The sequence below is a fragment of the Epinephelus moara genome, chromosome 23 (assembly GCF_006386435.1).
Source record: "Epinephelus moara isolate mb chromosome 23, YSFRI_EMoa_1.0, whole genome shotgun sequence".
NCBI classification, from domain to species: domain Eukaryota; kingdom Metazoa; phylum Chordata; class Actinopteri; order Perciformes; family Serranidae; genus Epinephelus; species Epinephelus moara.
This window is the reverse complement of record NC_065528.1, coordinates 16,376,012-16,398,603: the sequence shown is the minus strand read 5'-3', so window position 1 is coordinate 16,398,603 and position 22,592 is coordinate 16,376,012. Positions and strand designations below refer to the sequence as shown.

General features: G+C 41.8%; 1 protein-coding gene across 4 annotated transcripts in view; it reads left to right on the top strand.

The window, feature by feature from the left end:
• The first annotated feature begins 14,670 nt into the window (after positions 1-14,670).
• znf800b (zinc finger protein 800b) overlaps positions 14,671-22,592 on the top strand; it is a 38,148-nt gene continuing 30,226 nt past the window's right edge. The window contains exon 1 of one of the 4 annotated variants that reach the window (XM_050036504.1): positions 14,671-14,870. Coding sequence is in view for 3 of the 4 variants with exons in the window: in XM_050036501.1 (XP_049892458.1) it covers positions 16,794-16,863 (70 nt within the window). In the remaining variant the exon portion in view is untranslated. The other 3 variants (XM_050036503.1, XM_050036502.1, XM_050036501.1) reach the window with 3 other exon arrangements.

Below are 22,592 nucleotides of genomic sequence, written 5' to 3'. Positions count from 1 at the left end.
TTTTCCGATGCAATACTTCTAGATGCGCATCTAAATAGGCTGATGGAAACGTGGCTATTGTCGCAGCAGTGTATGGCCCAACCTCCAGTTCCCCCCGGTTAACACTGTTAGCTCTGTCAGCTCTGTTGCTGTTGTTTAGTGCTGTTTATGTCAGATTGTATTCCATTAAAACATGACGAGTTGGTAATAAGTTTCGGTGCAATCTAACCAGATCCCTCTTTGATTAATCGGTTTAAGAGTTGGGTTAAACTTGGATGTCTTAGATTGTGACTCTGCAGCTTTTTCTCCACAGCAGGATGACATTTCTCATTTGGGTATGAAGAAAAGAAAACAAAAATTCTTTGGGTCAAAAAAATCAGGCTCCCATTCACCGTCTATGGAGCAGCTCCAGACTTTGTACCCAATGGCATCACAAGTTTGAGACAAAGACCAAGATTAGACTTGGTTAGCAGGCTTTTTGTTTTTTAGCTTGCTGGGTATTTTTTTATTTGTTGCTAGGCAACCACTAAATAACCTGTCCTGTCCTTAGCTCAGCTGCTATTTTGCTGTGAAGTAAACTCACAGGTTTGTACCTTAAAATCTCCATTAAAAAATGAAAAGGTAGAGGACACTTGCTGTGGCTCTGATTGAGGATGATAGGCTGTTCCCAAAATGTGTGTTGGTCACAGGGAGACGGAGTCCGTGTGGGTGCATGAGACCCTCAGAAAGCAGATACATCACAGGGAGTGCCACCAGCTGGACGATGGTTGGTTCAAGGCTTATTATAGGGATGACTCAGGAACAGTTTGACAATATGCTGTCAATTGTCGGGGCTTATTATGGTTGGTGAAATGTTAGAAAGTAGTTGAGGCCACAGTTTGTTCGGATATGTCTTGGAGCTTGCCCAGGGCAACACTGAAAGTGAGCTAATGTTAGTGTCATAAAAACCATGAACGCTGCCACTTGTGGCCTCCGCAGAAGGGCTGTCTCTCAAGTCATCTGTTTGGACACAGACTGGTTTTACCGTAGACATTTTAACTTGTCATAGTCGGGAAAGCACAGGTGAAACTGATAACATTAACGATGGCCAGCATGCACACTACCAGGATCTCCCCCACGTGAAATGCAGCTATTGTTAATGTTAATTCATACACCTGTGCTTTTCCTACCATGACATGCCAAAATGTCCACAGTGAAAAAGATGTATTGGGAAGAAAACGCCACTGACATCAAGAACTTTTTCTGCTCTGAGTTGAAGTCTTTTCAACTCGTGGCGTTCAGGGCTTTCCTCCAAAAACAACAGGGGCACAGAGCGGAAAAACTTGAGGCGCTCAGCAACACAAAGCAGCGCGCGAAATGCTTTACTCATCAAAATCCATTACCAGGGTGGCTGCAGGTCCATAAAAAGTCTTGCAATGTCTTAAACACACATTTACTAATAGAAGGCCTCATTAAGTATTAAATCAAATTCAGATTGAATAGGTCTTAAAAATTTATTTCGTCACATCATTGATATATATACACGGCACTACTTATCCCCCACCTACAATGCAGTCTTGGGGATCCCTCCCCAGACGACTTCACACCCATTCACCCCTGGTCCCACCTGACCCTAACGATTCACATGGTGACCAGGTGGGTCAATGACTCACATTGTGACCTTAACGACTCTGAAACTAAGAGCTCACGTGACCCCTATGACTCTGCAAGGGTTCCCACCCACACAAGGTTTACAGCCTGCAACTTTGTGCCAGTCATTTCGAACTGAAGAGGCTTCTTGGATGAGAGGCGAAACGTCTTCAAGAAACACAAGCAAGTCCAGTTGCCTACGATATTAGCACTTATGATTACCATGACCTGGATGACTGAGAATCTCCACTGACAATCATTGATATACTTTTTTGTTTTGGTGCTATCCACCTTATTCCTGAGGGCACTACTGTAGAAATGATTATATGCGCAACTTCCAGTGAGATAGCGGAAGTAGCATTAAGCTAGTTAGTCCCATAGACTGTCTGTGGTTAGTCCCAGTGGCTACTCTCGGTGGCTAACGGCCAACGCTGGCTCTTTTCTAAAGTAATTTGCCTTCAGTTTAGCAAATACTGATTTATTTTTCAACAAATATTTAACTAATTTTAACTTTTCTAAAATGTCTTTGCAGAGCTCTGGTACCTGTTGCACTGTCCGTGTCTGTAACGACTAACAACCAGTCTAAGCTACATTTTTGTCTTCAGCAACTGTGTGTTGAACATGTAACCAGAACAAAAAGGGATTGTTCCTGTTGCCAAAGGTATCATTGATATGAGAAATACAACCACCAGACACAGCGAAAAAATGATTAAATCAGAATTTGCAGAAGAGAATGACACCTAGCTGACAGGTCTGTCACTCAACGTCAGTACATGATATCACTGTCTTTCCCCGTCTGACTTCATTCTCAACCTACATTAGAAAATAAACTCAGCAACATACCCTGAATTATGTATTGAGTCATTAGGGCTGAGAATGTGTTACTGATTTACCGTACTTTCTTTTATATCATATAAAAAAATAAATGCCAAAAGTTATTTCTTTTCCTACAGCTTAATATCACTATAACTGAAGTCTGCTGCTAAATTCAGCATCATGTTTCACTCAGAACAGTTTTTAATAAATCAGAAGTTAATGCAGACAAGGTATGATCACATAATCCAGTTTGAGCTATAACAGGTGGTGTGTTCCACGTTTTATTTCCCGGTTGCTCTTGGAAAGAAGAATAGAGTACTGTGAACAAACTGTTGCCATTGGAAATAGCTGGTTTCGGTTCAACGTTGGAAGGTATCATGCAAGGTATCATGGGGGCTAGGAATAAGGTGGATAGGAAACATAATGTTAATGGGACACTGTTCGATGGGGTACCAGACTTCGACACAACATCTGTATGTGTGCAATGCCCCTTATTTTGCTCCCTCAATGCACTTAGATCACGTAAGAGTAACAATTACTCGAGATGACTGAAGCCAGTGCCTGGAAATGTTTATGAAGCAAACTGTACCGTATGTCAAAGATGTTTCAAACGTGGTAAAATGGGGATCAGGGCGGTGGAATCACACATGAAAGTTTCATTAGGATCATTTTTACTGTTCATTTTGAACTGTGTTTACTTGGAAAGAGTATATTTTCGCTATTGGTGTGCATTTCCATCGCAAGTTTGGTCTTAAATTTAAAGTGTCAGTAAAAAGGTTTTAAAAGTCTTAAATTTAACTTGTGTAAACCTGTAGACACCCTGATTACTAAAAGCCACTTACTTGGACTTTCCTAGACTACTGAAATATCATACTGGAATTCTTCTTCTAGTTTATGTGGTGTTCCCCTTAAAGGCTATAACACAATAATACTAGTGAGTTCTCTTGACACTTCAGCTCAGCAGGAAATTAACCAATGCTGCAAGGAAATGAAACAAAAAACACATTTTATGCAGCATATAATTAAGTGGGCAACAAGTGATCTTCGGGGAGGCCCTCTTGGTGCTCGTAGTGGGAGCTCTGCTAATTCTTTATTCCATCCTTTATCAACCGTTAAACACTGCTTATTAGCTACCAGCTTATTAGTTAGAAATACAGTCTCTTAATCACAGACCTCTGTACACATTCTCAGAGCATGGCGTTGAATCCCACACCAGCCTCCACTGATGCTGTGGCTGTCTCGTACCTTTGACCTCCAAGGACGATGGGGGGAGAGTTTCCCTTCGGTGACTCACGACTCTTTCATGATGCAACTCCATCATCATCATCACATCTGTTCTGTAAGATGGATGCAGTGGGAACCGCAGCTTTGTTCTTTGGTGCCATTTTACAGCCTGTGTGTCTTTATAGCACCGATTTTATGTTGTTATTGTTTACAGTGGAAAGCGGGCCACTGAGACATCATCTTTGCTCTTGCCGATCGTTCACCGAAATGAAAGGACACTGCTGGCGGTAATCGGACAAATGCTCTGTGCTGACCATTCGCGCTCTCCTGTGCTTGAATCTTTATGAAAGGAGGTCAGGGAAAATAAATAATACATTTCTGTTATGATACCGAACAGCGACTGTCTCGTCCAAACTTTAGCACCATGTTCCCAGATCAAAAACCTCAAGGTGTGTGTGTGTTGTGGTAGAGCTCACTGATGGTTCATAACTAATTGGCTAAAGAGAAAAATATCAGTATACGTTTGACTTCAACCTTCAAACAGAGGCTGGTTTTAATCATTTTACTGATCAAGTAGATGTTGATATGAACTGCAAGATTCACACAAATTTACAAGGCTAATGGAGCCTTATTAACCGGCTTCTTTTCCTTTCTGCTACATTTAATGCTAATTAGTCTGATTCAGACAGGGAGCGCAGCATTTATCTGCCAGTTTTATTGTGAAAAGTGAGGTGTTCCCATTGTCTTGTCAGCTCGGGCTGTATCATCATCCCAGAAAGGATGGAGATCAGTACCGCAAATTCAAAAATAATGTATTCTAGTAATGTGATTTTATATCTGGGGATTCAAAAACCACAAATCCTTAACACCAAACTGGAGTTATTTATCTGTCTTTAATCTTTTTTTTTTTTACCAGCAGTGATGGCTGAGAATTCTTCTGTTCAGCCCTTGCAAGTGCTTCTTGCCAGTGTTGTGGAGGACAGCTAATTTGTCCTCAAGTCTGAGTCAGATGTGACTGTAGACCCCCAGAGAGTAGTGACTAGAGGCTGTGTTAGAGAAGAAAAAAAAAACAAGAAAAGAAACACGATGAGCATGGAGAGATTGCAGCTGACCACAAAAAGATGGGAAAATACTGTTCCCACACGTCCAAAAGAAATGTGTAACAAAAGTAAATGTTAAAAGGACAGTACATATTTTGCCTCTTACCTGTAGTATTGTTTATAAGTCTAGATTGTTTTGGTGTGAGTCACTGAGTGTTGAAGATATCGGCAGTAGAGATGTCTGCCCTCTCTCCACTATAATGGAACTAGATAGCACTCAGCTTGTGGCGCTCAAAGTGCCAAAAAATACATTTAAAAATGTCAACAGCAATGTCTCTTTCCAGAAATCATCACCCAGTTACTCATCCAAGGACCTTGGTGTGAGCAGTTTCATGTAGGAACTATTTTCTATCCATCGAACTACACCCACCAACCTTATCACCGTGCAGAAGGAAGTGTGCATCTACTCATGGATGATAGATAGTTAGATAGTCTGAATAGTCGCCCTTGCTCAAGACAGTACGACACATAAACATTAATGGCATCCTCTTCAGCTGAGGTGTAACGTTAGCTAGCTCAGTGTTGCCAGGTGAGCTGAGTAGATGCACGCTTCCTTCTGTGGGGTTATTTAGTTGGCGGGGTACAGTTTGGTAGAACTAGTTCCTACACGAAACTGCTCTCAGCAAGGTCTTTGGATGAATAACCAGGTCATGATTTCTGGAAAGAGACATTGCTGTTGACATTCTAAAATGTATTTTGTGGCACTTGGAGCACCATGAGCCGAGTGCCAACTAGTTCCATTATATTGGAGAGAAGGCAGACATCTCTACGGTCGATATTTCCAACACTCTGCAACTCACCAAAACAATCTAGACTGATAAATAGCAGTACAGTTAAAGGCTAGTTCACATTATATGATATTCACCCTGATTTTGCGTCGCAGAGACAATCGTAATCTTTTGAGCGTTCATACCTGGCGACGTTTGTTTCTGTCATCGGGAGTCTCGCCAACTGCTTGCAGACAGAGCCCCAGATAATGCGGTGACGTCACCAAACTACGGTTTTTAACTTGGAGACGACACATCGTAAAGGCATGAATATTCTTCCCAGTGTTGAATCAGATCTGCCTCCAGGGCCTGGGTCCAAACACAATGCGCTCCCCGTGATCCTGTGGACACTGCCATTGTTGTTGTTGCTTGCTGGCTTGTCAGTGTTGCCGTTTCTTCCGTCTTCCTGCGTGCTGACGTGAAAAGTATCCTGCCTCTCACTGGCTGATGCTCTTTGTCAGTCGTGTCACACTTCTCCAGTTTTCTAGCATGCCAGATATCCAGTCCCGAGGGGGCAACTTGCTCGTAGGCTTGTTCACACATGAGGACTCGTCGTGGCAGACTCTGCTGACTCACCTCCAGGAGTGGGCTGGCCATAGTGAGGTTCAGGAGTATTCCTGAACGGCCGGTCTGTTCCAGGCCAAACCGGCTGGTGGTCGCAACGTTTTTTTACCCCATAAAACGCAGCTGCGGTTGACCACAGCAGCCTGCCCTCGCAGCCGCAGGTTGCACAGAGTGGAATGCCAGACTGGGTCAATCTAATATTTTGCATATTAAGGGGAGATACAAGCGGCCTCTCACAATTTGAGCTGAGTCTTGTTTCTACTGAAATGTGTTTGGCTCAGCCGCTCAGTCATTAAACTGTTGTTTTCCTGTTCAAAAAAAAGAAAAAACAAAGAAAGAGCAGTGTAAATTAGCAGATGCATAGTGCGTCCAAATTCACACCTGCTCTTCTCTATGGATTTTCTCTGCGACCGTGCGTCATAGCAAGAAGCCACACATATCACGTGAAACAGCGGGACTGTAGCTTTCCGACAAGACCACAGTTTTCACAGCGAAAAACAATGATAAAGTTACACTAAAATCATGAATAACAGAGCCTTCATACAGCTTTGCACACACATTACTCTTGGATGGATTACTCGCGAATGCAGACTTGCACAGAAATGCCACGCATATCACATGAAAGCGCAGGAGCAGAGCTTTCCAGTGATACCACACACATCATTGTGCTGTCATCCCATCACGCTGTAAATACAGATCAATTGTCTACATAATAAAAACCTGACGAATTTCTTTGCAATCCATTTTACAGATCTTGTTATCAGTCACTTCATATAGTGAGGAATATCGTATCTTACCACGTCTTAGGCTTGCGTGTGTTTCTCCCTGTCTATCCACACTTGTAGTCCGGCTTTCAAGATGCAAATATCTCCATATTGTCCAGTTGACACTCCATCAAACTTTGTATGACAAGGCCAGCGCACTTCACCTTTGCGCACCCAGACAACTGTAGCCTAATTATGCATGCATGACAGGGCCGTAGTCACCATATACACTGAGGGGGACCCCCCCCCCATGCCCAAAATGTCCCCCAATATATAACTGAAACTGAAAAACAACAACAAAAAAACTGCAAACAAAGTGGCAAATATTAACTTGGAGGACATCATTGCACTTGGTTGACTATTTTTCTATGATCTTAGATGTAAATATTGCATGTTTCTTTCAGATAAAACACATTTTTGACTTGTGAATGAGTCAATGGAATTTCTTGCAATAATGGCACAAACCACATGTTTTGGACAGCTGTGAAGTGACAGAATGTCCCAGTATCATGGTTCTTATATTGCCAGATTCCAGAGAGTCTCCCCTCTTCATATATGGCAGAATATGTCTTTTTCCAACTTGCTATGGTTATATACATGTAAAAATGTAAGAATTTAGTAACACAGATTTGTTTTTTTCATTGAAATAAAAATTAATATAAAATACAGGCACATAGTAGGAGATGTAATGATGGCAAATCTTGATAGCCCAGATTGTCCTGAAAAAAAACCCCAAGATATAGCATGTGTATGTGGCCTTTATAATGACTGTGATATGAGCTTAAAAGTAAAGGCAGTAAAAATACCTGAAAAAAGGCCTAGGCCCCATAGGGTTAATATCATTAGATTGTTTTCATACTGCAAATAAAGTATTTGTGTTAAAATTATGGTTCCACTTGCGTCCGTCGTGTGATTGGAAAAAAGGCCTCTCCAAACCAATCTCCCAGGCTGAATTTCAACCCCAGCCCGCCCCTGCTCACCTCCGACCCAAGGTGGCTCTCGAGATCTTCTGCTACATGTAATGTGAACTAGGCTTAAAGGACAAAATATGTAGGTTTGATTTTGGGGGTGAACTGTCCCTTTAGAACACAGCGTAACAGAACCACAACTGTAGACGAGTCAAAAAAGGCAGTGAACTGACTCAGTTAATATTGATGAAACATCTGCCTTGAGTTGACTATCACTAACTTACTTGAATGCATCTTAATTTCGAAGCATAGTATTATGTTATTTCTATTTTCAAAAGTTACGTAATGTCAGTTTTAACCATTTTAACAAGTTTAAATATCCTTCTAAAAATGTGATCATCAGAACATCTGTATAACGTTGTTTAGAGAAACCCCTGACCCCAAATCCCTGTTCAGAGATCCATCAGATAAGCAGGATATGCCAATATAAAAGATTAGAAAATTGTGTCACTGATTCAGAATTTAGTCCGTTTAACTTCACTGTCTTTACCGTATGTCGCTTAACTCTGGAGTTAAGTGTGGAAACTCTTCAGAGTCGCTTAATGACAGCAGCCTCCTGGGGACGTTTTCACGACACAGCTTTACAGAGTTATCTAAAAAACTTTTCTGACAACCAAACAGGTCTCTTAACACTCATCCATGTTCCTGGTTTTACTCAAAAAAGTTATCCTAATCACTCAGTGAACCTTTTAATTAGTTCCTTGGCATATGCTGCTGCCCCTTTTCTGCTTTTTTTTCTTGTTACATATATACCGTAGAAACTATTTAAGGGGGTAGTATAGCTCTTGATTTAATTCTGTATGCTATTTATTGTGTATTTCTGGATTCTTTATTTTGTGGATGTATTTATTCGGAACCTTTTTCCACACTCAATTCAAACTATTTGGGCTATAGAGTCATATAAAGCTCTTAAATCATTTTACTAGCATATGCTGTGTCTCCAGTATATCCTGTCCCTATGAATTGTGTAATTAGAGCCCTTTATTTGCATAGAGCACTGGTGCATTTTGAATGGTTTTAGGCATTCAACTTTTTTCATCACTAATATTACCCAAGAGGGGTTATAAACAATGTGTATTTAAGTATAATATGAGAGTGTTTTGCATGAGATTGTGCAGTAATGTGCATCTTTATTTATTAATCTGATTCTATAGCTCCTTATTTTGGTCCTTTTTTTTTACCTTTGAGCTTGTTTCAGATTGTTGTTTGATCCTCAGCTGTTCTCATAAATCACCGTTCCGCTTGTTTTATCACGCTGACGATGGCTTTGTAGCTGGAACACGCTCGTTTTTGTTTGTTTCGCTCACACAAAATAAGAAAATGTATCTGTGAGTGTTTGATTTTTGTCACAACTGTGCACCAGATACACTTCAAGTTCAAGATTTGGAGTCGTCCGCGCTGCTATTTTTTCACTTGATATTACAGTAACAGCCAAATTATTCATAAGGTCCTGTAGTTCAAGTGAGTCTAGACATCCATTTGGCCTTTTTCATGGTAATTGTCTTATCTGAGAAAAGGAGATGGCATGTGACAAAGGTCAGGAAGTGGTAAAATTCCACACAGAAATACAAAAATAAAAGAAACTCTGGCCCCCAAACTCACAACACTGCCCGGTCAGGGTGGATGCCTTGACGCGCATTCCCACATATTGCTCCAACGTTGGCATCTGAGGCCGGAGTTTATGAGCGTTTTTCCACAAAAGGAGCTGCTGCATTATTTTTTCATGATCACCGGTCTGCACAGCGCGCTACAATCACGACGCTCATGTGCCTACACCCTTTCCATACATTTTCTTTTTCGAGGAAAGATTCAGCCAAAGACACACTGTATATATTGTATCCTGTTACTGTTATGTTGGGCAGTTTACAGACATTTTTAAAGAGGTTATGTATGTGTTAAGACTTGGAGGCTTGTGTAAAGGCTGCTCTGGCACTGAGGCAGTGACTGTAGTTACATGTACAGATGGCTCCACTGCCATCTATTACTGCACTCCAGACAAATCACTACGTCCAATTAGATTTATTTGAGCATGACATCCAGCAGGCATTCTCTACCCGCTGCTCTCCTCGGAGCTTTTTACATTAATGGACTGAAATGACAAGAAAAACACATTCCCGACAACATTGACACCTTGTGGTCAGTTACCTCTAACACGACCCCCCAAATCTCATCAGCCACATATCAGATCAAAAGCACTCAGGGAGAAATGCAACGCAGAGCAAATGACGTTAACCTCAAAGTAAGGATCGGCTCTTATTTAGTCTTCATTTATTCAGACGCTCCTGCTGGGATGAACAATTACTGCACAGGTTGTCCGCTGAATTCATAATCGCTGCAGCTACCAAGGATGTCAGACACTCACATCCAAGAGACTGTAACAAATATTTAATGAAGTAGGCTTTTCTGCAAATGGCATGAAAGTTGAACACCAAATTTTAAACATTTGTCAATCATAATTTTTGCTCCTGTTGGAAAGATTTTCTTCCCATCTAATCTGCTCTTCATGTTTTTATTTCAGTGGATGTTGCAGTTGTACCCAAATCTCCAACATCTTCAGCACCCCTTCAAAACAAGTAGCCCATGCTGTAATTATAAACAGGCTATTTAAATTACCAGCATGGACGAATTATTTGTCATGCGCACAAAAAAGTGTCCAAACATGTCAGTAGGTTTTGTGATAAATGCAGCCTGCATGTAATTGAGAAGATAAAAGCTCTCGGGCTCTATTCGGCAACGTCCATGAATGCCGAGGAGTTTCTCCCCCCATTGCAAACAGCATTCTTATGATAATGGAATAATGCTGGTGCTTTAGTTAATTGTGTATAGGCGATAGTGGTGGGCACCTTTTGTTGTGAGCTCTCATGAGCCTGAAGGAAAGAGCTGGCGGGGATTATAACTCTTATAGAACTTCTCAAAGTCCCCCACTTTCTACTCACTTTGCATTCAAGGAGTTGAGTGTTTTTCCTTATTGGATTTTAGATCTTATGGGATGAATTGGAGCATTTTTTGTATTATTTTAAATGTGTAATATCTATTAATTGCTACCTAACCTGGTGGTTCAATAAAAATTAAATAAAAATAACTCAAGATGTTGAAGATGGATCTTTCATAGCAGGTGTTACACAGCAGTTTGTTCACACTGTATACAAATCTATCATTGTCTTCTGGGTGAAGTAAGAGAGCAGCTCAGCTTAAGTGACACTCTTCTTAACTAGACTCATATACGCTAATTCAAGCTTTAACAGCAGGCTTCCAATTACAGTTTAATGGGGATGCTTACTGTGTTTACATTCAGGATTGTTAAGCCACTTAGCTGATGCAGGGTTTTTTCTCATTAAAAATAGTTACCAGGTAGAGTTTGACTCTCTTGCTCATTGGCTGGTTTGACAGCATCCTCCCTTAGATCATGCAAACACTGATACTGAGAAGCCCATACCATCAAGGGCGTAGGTTTCAATTCAACACTGGGGGACACGTATGAAACTCTAGGTTTGGGTGTTCTCTGCCAGGAAAATTTGGGCATCAGACACACATGTATGCACCGATTTTCTGCGTCAATTTGTGGTTTTAAAAAAAGGGCAATAACACTTACGATACACTATAAAAAGTACCGTAAGATATGGGAACTCAGTAACTGTCATTTACTGCAGATACTCATGGTGTTTTTGTTTGGATCTTTTTGGCTTCAGGCCATCAAGACTGTTCTAAAATACTAAGTTAAACCACGCCCAGAGTTGAAGTCCGTGTAGGTAACTTTTTTGTTGCGACAAACTATGCTACAGAGTGCGCCCCATATGTGGTAGGGCGAGACCGTATTGCTTTAAGTAGCCTCTTACTTAGTAAAAATCTGCTTATACAGGGGCACACCATAAGGAGAGGCAAATCAGGCGAATGCTTGCCCCCCCCAAAAAAAAAATCTGGGAAAACGGTCCCCTGGATGACCACTCATATTGGCACATTTTGCAATGACAACTATAAACCCCATTGAAGCTCCAGTGTGTAGGATTTAGGGGGTTATATTGGCAGAAATGGAATATAATAAGTATGAGATAAGTATAGATAAGTATAAGATTTATTGTGTTTTCGTCACCTTGGAATAAAACGTTTAGATCTACATAGGGAGCGGGTCCTCATCCATGGGGATTGCCATGTGGCACCACTGTGTTAAAGCATCCCAGAACGGACAAACCAAACACTGGCTCTAGATAGGGCTGTTTGCGTTTTTGGGTCAGTCACCATAGTTAGCAGTAGCTCCGCAATGAGAGCGTCGGAAAACTACTTTTTTCAGATTTTTTACTGGTTTCATTTAGCTTGCCATGAAAACTTCCTGAATGTCTGGGTTTCAAGTTATTAGAGTAAAAAAGTTAGCACCCATTAGCACGTGCTGGATGAGCAGCCTGTCTCCGATATGCCGAAACACATCAGAGAAAAGGTCTCATGTATAAACATTACGTACTGTAAGCACAAAACGAGGCCTGAAAAAGCGTGCACACCACTTCCCATGCAAAAGTGATCTATAAAAAACAGACTTGATGGGAGAAACTTAGACCCATGCTTACGAACATTTTGGAGACGGAAAATTTGCGATGACATGGAAGCCTGATTCTCGAGCTCTTTAAATATTTTTTGGGCGCACGCCATTTTTTTGTACATTTTTAGTATGGATCCTTTGCATTGTTTTATAAATGAGACCCCTGGTCCGTTTGTTTTGGGGGGAGGAGACCTCTGCGGATAATTTGGCTCCTGGGGAAATCCTTCGGAGCAATGAACACTAAAGGAACCCTAACCTGGAGAGATTCAGATGGTTCTGCAGTCCTCACAGCTATATGCCCTTAAATCCCCCTGAATCTTACACACTGTTCACCAAAAAAATAAAACAAAACAAAAACCTCAGTGGGGCCCTTTCTAGTTACCATATGACAGCTGGATACTTTAAGTTAGGACAGGTCAGGAACTCGATGGGCATCTTTACCTGTGGCACCCCAGAGTCAAGGATCGCCACTGTTCCTATGAAACATTTAAAACTATTATATTGTTGCATCACTATTCAGTACCCTGATACTAAAGTACTTACCCATAAGTATTTACACTCAGGAAAATAACTTGTTGCCTCTATAAAACTGTGACATTTTGCACATGTACTAATGCACTAATAAGCTTTAATAAGCTATATTAGTACAAAACTATTATTTAACTCCTCTCCATCAGCACCACCCCACCTGCATAAACTCTCATGCACCATCACTTTACATGTATATGAGCCAGCTGTCCCCAATTAGCTTGATCAATGATGCTGTCTCATTAAATACATAGGGCAGTTATTTAATACATGAGCTAGCTAACTTTAGCAGAACATAATGGTTGCTATGGCGCCTTTTTACTGTAGATGGTGAGTTAATATTCAGCTAAGCGGTTAGAAGTGCATCTACTTGACATAAACTACAGTATTTTTATCTTCCAACTTTTGAGAGGTGAAGGAGTGAACACAACGGTACAGGTTTCTGTTGGAAACAAGGTAAGGACCGGCTGTTATAGCATAAAACTACATTTGTGCGCACTACAGTGTTGTTAATATTTGTTATATATTTTTAAAAAAAAATGTTGAACAGCAGTGCCAGTGTAAAAAATAATGCTAACATAACTTTAGCTGTTTTATGTTTGTGAACTTGCTGTTGCTGTGCTCTAGCAGTTAAGCTAACTTAGCAAGCTTCGGTGAGAAATAGCAAAGTTGTTTATAATTTACACCTGTCATTTATATTAAACTAGAATATAACAAAACATTAGACATGTTATTGGTTTTGTTTCTTAGTTTAAATAAAAGCGAGGTAAAGTTATTGTAAGAGCGAAGTTAGTGAGGCTAACGATTATTTGACATAACGTTAGCTTGCTATGCTTAATTGATTTAGCTAGCTTAGCTTTAGCAACGCGTAAGACTCCACTGACTTATCACTGCCGTCCTAAACAATAATACACATATTAAATATGGCTTTAAATGCTCCTATATTTGTTTGTGTGAGTTTTGTGAACACAGTGTGAAGCTTGTTAACATATACCTTAAAACAAATAGTCAATAATAATTAACGGTATTCACATAAGGCCAAACTGTGTGTGTTTTGTCAACTATTGTTTGACTCAGTGGTGTTTGTATTGGCCTTCTCAACTCTGCATGAACGCTCATGGGATATGGAAATGAGACTGCAACCACTGGAATCCGCACTGTGATGAATTCAGCTGCTTTAGTTTTGTAGAGGGGGGATATAAAATGAGGGATAGTTCATTAACACTAGGTTATTCGCACATGCCCGTGTGCACAGTGCAGGTTTTATATCATATTTCTGTTTCTTAATTTCAGATGTGGCTCCTCTGAGAAAGTTTTGCCACATGTAGGTGCATTGTTTAATGTGTCTCTACTTGTGAAATATCTTTTAGGAGACAGCTAATACGCCCTGGAATATTAACATTTAAAAATGGCTGTATTTTTAATGAGTAAATGCAGTTTACTTTTGGCCACACATTTATGAATATCACTTTTAGTTGTCACCTCTGATTGCTGAATGAGTAGACCTAAGTATTTGATTTTATTGGTGATGTAAAGTGTTTGATATGATGTGGATTATTAAGTTTTGGGAGGGTGTATCCACCCGTTTTACTCTGCGTTTGCGTCATGGACTCTTGTGGAGAGCTGTGTCCTCAAAAGGTTGCGCGTTTTGGGGGATAAATCAGCGCCGCAACCGTGGCCTTTGGTTAAGAGCTGTAAAATTATACAACTTTTCTTAATTGAAAAAGGTCAAATCCTTCCCTTTTTTCGCAGTGTCGCCCTAAAGTGCTGACATTTCCAGCTGAAATTGGACGTAGAGGGTGCACCTTTGCGCAGAGACTGGTTTAATGCTGAGAGGCTCCTCTGGGTGCACAAAGACAGCGGCTCGCAGACGAACTTGTTCAGAGTGAACCGGGGACGCTGGGAGGCGAAATAAACAATCTCCGGACTCGAAGTCGCCACGACCGCGTAGTTTTACCTCTTCAAACACACTATACCACCATCCATCCATAAAAAACAAGGTAAGGAGTGGTTTCTGGTTCGTTTCAGCGGGAGTAGAGCGCTGCGGAGCGGGTTAAACCTCCTTCGCTCTGGCTTCCCGAGCATGGTTGTTTTTGCAGAAAATGGCGTCATCGCCCTCTTGTTTCTGCCTGGCCGCGGTGGGGAGAGGAATAGTTTCAGAGACTTGTAGCAGCCCTTATACGTAGCGTTTACATCCTCAAAGACGAAATCACCTACTGCAATGTGTTTTATTCAATAGTAGATGGTCAAAACGGGAGATAGTTCACGATTTCGCTCGGTAGAAGGACGCGCAAAGATGGAAGGGTCACCGGTCCTGTGCGCCAAGCTGCTTCTTGGAAAAGGTGGCACAGAGCCGCAAAACGCAGCGTTTTACATTCATAATAATGCCATCCTTGCTGGCTTTAGGCTAATTGAAATGATCATGGATGGTTTAGTGTTACTACCAGGGTGGCGATGGACGTATTTGTGGGAGCACTGCACCTTGTCTTTGTGTGTATTTTATTCGGTTTAGCTCGTTTTTACGCCGCACTCCCCTGCCATGCTGCAATCGTTATGAGGGGCCTCTCTTTTACGGCGTGAAAGGTGCATTTTGGACTTGGCTTTCCCTTTGATCAAGTCAAGCTGTCCTATTGTGGCTCAAAATAGTGGTTTTGGGGCTGACAATATAACCGTGTAAAAAGAGATTTTCGGGGATAATGGGGGCGATGCAAATCGTGCCATGAGAACGGCGACTGCCCTGCGCTCTGGTTCGCTGCTTGCCAGACGAGGACAGGCTGAATGCGATAAAAATAAAAAGTCTTTTGGACGAATCACATAGTTTGCACAAAACTGGGGAAGTCCGGCGCTGCGCAATGATTGTGCTGCTGCTTTGCGCAGAGCACAGTGGCAGCTGCTGTAACCGCCGCCACCATTTCGCCGCGATATTTTTTGTGTGTGTTGGCCAACCTTTTGTAAATAGTTGGGGACTCTTGGATAAAAGAGCACAATAGTATTCATGCGGGCCCTTTATGGCCTGTGAATGCGGTCCTAAGTCCCACTCCGGCTGTCCTGTCTTTCCCCGTCAGCTACGTGCATGCGTCCTAGCACTGGCCACCACACATCCACCATAGCGAGGCCACTCGGTTCCCTGTGTATACGCTCTGCTTGGTTCCTCCTGTGACCAAAAGTCGATGACTGATCGTGTGCTGACTGTTATGTTACAGGCCATCACGATCAAACCGAAACAACGACAGAACATCAGCCGTGGAGACTGCACATCGCTCTCCGTGCACATTTTTATTAAGTTTCCTGAGTTATGCAACCGCATCCCCGTAGAGCGAACTGCTTATCCGCCTTTATTTACTCGTCACCCACCATCGGATGGGTATTTTGTGTGTGATATCTCGTGAATTGGACCGGTCCCTGCGGCGACGACACTGAATTAGGAAGATATGTCATTTGCAAATCACCCAGTGCCATTTGCGTCACAGCCCGCGGCCTCGCACGCCCATGGGGGGCGATGGAGTTGCAAATGGAGACTGTGTGTGTGTGTGTGTGTGTGTGCTGACGCTGCCCCAGCTGAAAGGGAACCAATAGACACGGACCCGGGCGGCAACAATCGCCGTGCGCTTCCACTCTCCAGTAGTGCACCGACTTGGGATTCTGTATCAACACGGAAGATCGCGCGGTTTATTCGGGATGGTTAGGTTTCCTTCGCCCTGCCTGGGATGCGTAAGTGGATTCGTACACACACTGGTTATAACCTGCTTCAGGGCTTCGACAGGCCAGCCGGAGAGGAGTATATCCGTCCGGTCCTTCCCTCATGGTGCTCGGTGCATGTGCCTATTGTGGAGTCGCTCGCGTGTGGATAAATGTCTCTCCACTGGATCGTGATGATATGACCGTAAAACCTTTATTAACAGCGCAGAGAATAAGGCTGGACTATGGATTTGGACACTGGATACACACTCGTGTCGTGTTTCGTTAACATCCACAGCGCGCCACGCGTTTCTGGTATGGAGATGAGCAGGGCGTTTATATCCAGGAACGTTTTATTTGTTGCTGTTGCGCTTTTGGGCACTGCGCATGGTTTCATCCACCGGAGCTCAGAGAAGTTATTCACGAGGCAGAAAGTCCCGAAATTCTCTAACTCCAGAGTGCAGATTCTGTCAGCATGAAAATCACTATTGGATTGTGTTCCTGGGGAGAGATATAATTTATGATGTATCAAACATAACTGCTTATTGGTAACATGCTAATACCATGACACTTCTTTTGATCATATGATGTCAAGTAGCCTGTAGTAAGCATTAAAATATGAAAACACACTTTCAGATAATATGACTAAAATGTTTTAATTAGCAATAAGTTATGCTGTTAAAGCAAATATATAACTATATGGATATATAATTTATTTTGTGCAATTTTTTTACTTAGACATCAAGTCTGCTCTTGCCTAAAGATGTTTTATGCTGTCAAGCTATATGTTTGCATGTACTTTATTTGCAATTTAGATGACTGTCTACTTCCTGTGTTTTATTGAAATAGCTGCAGATGCAGTCAGGTAGTCTATCAAGTATTGTTACAGGTGTGGTTAAAACCAAATCAAGGAATAGAGATTGCTACCTGCACCCTGGAAATATGTTCCTTAAAGGTTCAGTGTGTCAGATTTAGGGGGATATACTGGCAGAAATTGAATATAATATTATAAGTGTGTTTTCTTTAGTGTTTAATCACCTCAAAATAAGAATCATGTTTTTGTTATTTTAGAATGAGTCGTTTATATCTACATAGGGCCCTTGTCCATGGAGTCCGTCCTCTTGCATTGCCATATTTCTGCTGTAACCGAGGACATAGGGCCATTTATGATTTTGCATCGGCCACTGTAGTTAGCAGCCGCTCCACACAAAGCTGAGCATTGATGGCAAAACACTGATTTTTAACGTGAAACTGCTTTTTTCAGTGTTTTTACGGGTTTGAATCACCTGGTCCATTTGTTTTGGAGAGGAAGACACCTCTGTAACTAATTAGTCTCCTGGTAAAAACCTCCTGAACATCTGGATCTTAAGTTATAAGAGATAATGTGAGCATACATTCACAGTTGTGCTAGCGGCCTGTCTGTGACGAGTTGAACAGCGTGGGAAAATCACAGATTTTTACTGTGAAACTGTTCTTTTCAGTGTTTGTGCTGGTTTTAATCACCTGGTCTGTTTGTTTTGGAGAGGACAACACCTCCGCTAAAAACCTGAACACTGAAGGAGTCCCAATCGAGAGTTTTTGCTTTGCACATGGGAGAAGTTTCAGCTGGCCGCAGGCTGCAGTCCTCATAGCTAGATGCCACTGAATCCTACACACTGCTCCTTTAAGGTAGAGATTCACCCCAGATGCCCTGAGTCAGGCAGCGCTGCTTCTATGGACTATTTTTGTCTTTTAAGATTTAAGGTTCAATTCAAGGTTCATTTGTGCAACTTACCATTATGTGAGGACATGATTGTTTGGCTGGAAACTTACTTTGCATTGCATATTGACGTACAGCCTGGCTCAGTGTTATTTCAGATTGTAGTTGTAAAGTTAATAAATCACTTCAGACTAAGCCCATCATATCACCCCCTCTAAATGCTCTCAACACATTACAAGTATTTCTGACACAATAGAGATGGCCAGTCTAACCTTGAGGAGGAATATGAATGGGTAACTAGGACATGAGTGTAGATAACAAAGTGGGTTATAAGGAACTAAAATAAAATGGAAAGACAGATTGGCCTGAAGTTGAAGGCATTGCCCTGCATATTTCAAATACATTATAGGAGTTGTTCCGTATATACAGTATTGTTTGCATTCATCCCATTTGCAAGTCTTTTAACAGCCTCTGCTGCCCTCCCATCATCTCATGAGACTTGGGGTTATAGCAACCTGAGATTAGTCTTTCCTTATTAGAACAGCAGCCAAGACTGCCCGGCTTCCCCAGGAATCATCGGTTTTCACCAGAGTGGCTGCTGACTGTAAGAGTTTAATGATTTCATTGTATGATTCAGTCAGCTTAATGGTGTATTGCTGTGTTCAGTCACTGAGTCATCTTATCAAACCAACGTGTAAGTCAGTCAACAAACCCATTAACCTGCTGGTCATGTAACCAGCAGACAGGGAGAGACATTAGGGTGGCCATCCAGTCAGGCGACCAGAAAATCAGTGTCAGACAGACAAAAAGTTAGTGAGCTACAGTAGTTATTTAATAAGGTTATTAGTCAGTCTCGTTACCTGGATGTCAGGAAGCTGCGGTCACATATTTTGAGGGCCCACACACCAGTTAGAAAGCACACCAGTCCAAACTTAACAGTAGTCTTGCTGTGTCAGTGGTGGAGGTGGAGGTGAGGCCTACTTCTGCCCATCGTGAGGGAACATATTCTGGCTACTTGGAGAAAATAGATTCAGTAGTTTGTTATTATTACAGTCTGTTATCACTACAGGGTTGGATACCACAGCAAATTCTGCTTTTCTTGCTTTGCCATACCATGTTGGCACCACCGTATACAGTGCTTAATTATACTTTTCCATGTGATTTTAAGAGGCTTGATTTCAAAGATCATATTTTGCTCATTCACACCTGTCCCTAAAATGTCCATTATGCATCTCCTGTATCTATATTTATTGGAAATCCGTGTCAGTGTTCCTTTTCCACTCTCTGCTGCTGCATGCCTTTACGTCGCTCCCAAGTGCTGTCTGCCTGCTTTGAATCGAGGCTTCACATTGTGCCGTGCAGAAGTTTCCTTTCATATCTGCTTTTGGAGATTCAATAGCAAATTTAGCCAAGTGTCTGTTGGGTGCCCGCCCTCCTGCTACCAAGTGTGTACTGACTTGATTGGGTGATGAAAGTTATCACAGAAAAAACAGTGGAGCTTATTGCAGACCTTGAACTGTTTCAGTCTGGTAAACTTTGTAAAGCGATGACATTTGTTTAGATACTGAAACTTGCTGTTTGGGAGACCAGATAGTAATTGTATAATTTTGGTGCATGTGTGCACACAACTCTGCATATTTGTGTGTGCGTGTCCTGTGCACACCCCTCAGGTGTTTCCCCATTTACAAATAATGTGCAGAGGATGATTTGTCGACAGTGATTCACGTTTGGGTGTTTTCCTAATACAGTGGTGTGATATTCCCACACTGGAAAAGTTATGCACAACTGGTGTGTGTTTGAGATCACATGTCTGTTGACGGGCACATGATGTTGTCACATAAACCATTACAGTCAGCGGCAGTAAGATTAGACAGTCATATTTGAAAGTCAGTGTTTTCCGCCGCTGACAACTTTCCTGAAGTCATTTTATTTCTGCTCAATTTATTTTTACAGTTGTCAGATACGTCAGCAAAGTTAAGCATATTCAGCATTTTCAAGTGCTGTTTGACTTGTGTGCCATTCACACTGTGATGAATCCCAGGAGGCCAGACCTCAGTCCTGTCAAACTCACATGGGTGAGGAGAACGTCTTGTGGGAGAAGTGGGACAGTGATACCTCTGGTAAACATGATGCAAGTTTTAAAATATCTGATTCGGGCACGGCTCCTCTGGCTTTTGTTCTGTCGAGCACAGAGAGGTCATAGCGTTATCTTCTGTACCATCAGTTTTATACACAGTATAAGCATATTGTCATTTTTGTCAAGTATAACTTGATATGCTGACGATGAGAAAGTGACAGTACAATCATAGACTGTATAAAAGAAGTGGATGTAGTCACTGTGACATTACCCATTTGTTCGTGGACTGTCGTTTTGAAGCCATGAGTTTGGCCTTTTGGCCATTGCCATCTTATTTTTTTGAGCTAGAAGTGACTATATTTTGATGAGTGGGTGAGGTCGATGAGGAGCAAAGGGAAGATCTCACTGATACCCGAGGACACTATGCACGCCCTGACTACGTTTACAATGTAAACTTTATAGCTAAGTGTTTTTTAAGTGTTGGGCCCTGATCAGACAGAGCATGTGTTAGCAGCCTGGGGCAGCTTTATAATGGCTTTCAATGAGAGTGAAGCATTTTGCTTGCTGCTTTTGCATTGCTGCTGCCTCGTGTTTCTCTGCTCTACGCGCCTCGCTTTTTTGCAGGACAGCCTGGACTCCTTGAGCTGAAAGAACTTTAATTCAGAGCGGAAAAGCCATCCTAGCCTCCAATCAGATGAATTTTATGTGGTGGTGATGACAACAAGTAGTGTAGAATATTAAGCTAATGCTAGCTCACCTTCATCGTTGCCCTTTGAGGCAAGCTGTAAGACATAGGTAAACAACTTGTAGCCTCAACTACTTTCTGACGTTTTACCAACCATAATTATGCCGGACGATTGACGAAAAAATGTCAAACTGTACCCACAGGGGTGCCCTTCGCCTTTCCATTTTTATGCAGTTTCAAGGTAGGCTACAGATCTGTGAGTTCTTGACAGCAAAAGTTAAGCTAAGGACAGGTGATTCGGTGGTTACCTAGCAACAATTAAAAAGACCATCTGATCGGGTCTTAAATAACACCCCAAAACTAGTTCATGGCTATTTAAATGTGCCATGGATACGTGTTGCCACACCTCTATTCTCTAAATGGGACCATAACATACAAAATAAACATCATGCTGTATTAAAGAAGACTTGAAGCTAGTGATTGAGACCATAAACTTTTTGAGAAAATGTCCAGGACCAGGACCCTGCATCCATATCTTTTATGCAGTCTATTAGCACAACAGGACAATCAGCTTAATTTCCTAGATTGTCAGCATTAGAAGAACCAGAAGTAAGGTGGTAACAGATCAGAGCCACAGAAGATGAACTCTGCCATCCAGTAATAAAATGCCCAGAGAGAAGGCAGATCTATGTGTAAGCACAGGGGAATTCTCTCAGTAGGCCATAGCATTGCTCCCACCCTGTCTCATGGTCAGGTGGTATCACTGGTGTGTGTATGCCAGCAGTCAGCATCATGTCAGTGAGTGTGGTGTCCCTCCATTAGGAGGAAGTCCTGTCAGACCGCCTCCACACAGCCATCGGAAATAACTATGAGAAGGCTGGGATGATTGCGTGCATCTCTTGGCTCTGGAACTGCATTACCGTTTAAATGCCCACATACATGTATGCACACAGTATGTACATGCCCACTCTTACATGATGGAACATGACAGGGTAATGTTTCTTTATGGGGTGGGCGACAAAGAGGCTGAGGCTGCATAGAGGAGAAAGTTCTGCTCTTCTGACATGGATTTACCTCATTTGTTGCCTCCGAGAGGGCAAACGGGGATTTGTCTCCTAAAATGAGAGACGCTCCCAAAAGGGAAGCGCTTTGACAAATTGATTTCTGGCTGGTATAAACAAAATTCACTATGGATTATCACTGGAGATGAAACTTAAACATATTTGCTTATAAAATATGTAACACTTTGGAGATGATATCACCAGTTGCATTTGTGTACTTAGCAAAGGATGTCGCATTTTTACAGAGAAAGGTTAGCATATAAAAATAGGATTGTCAGTCTAAGATTTTTTTTCCTTTGTCACATCTCATTCATTTCCAACAGAGGCTCATGTTATTCATCTTTTTCTGCAGTATTAGCCATTGTCCCCATGTTACCCTGACCATCATCAGTTGGAGAAAGGAAGGAAAGGCCATTTTCAAATCTGTTTTTTTTTCTCTTTTCATTGATCTTTTAAAATTGGTCTTTCAGCTTGTGTAGAACAGGGCATACTTTTCTTTCTCGCATTCCCACAGCACATCAT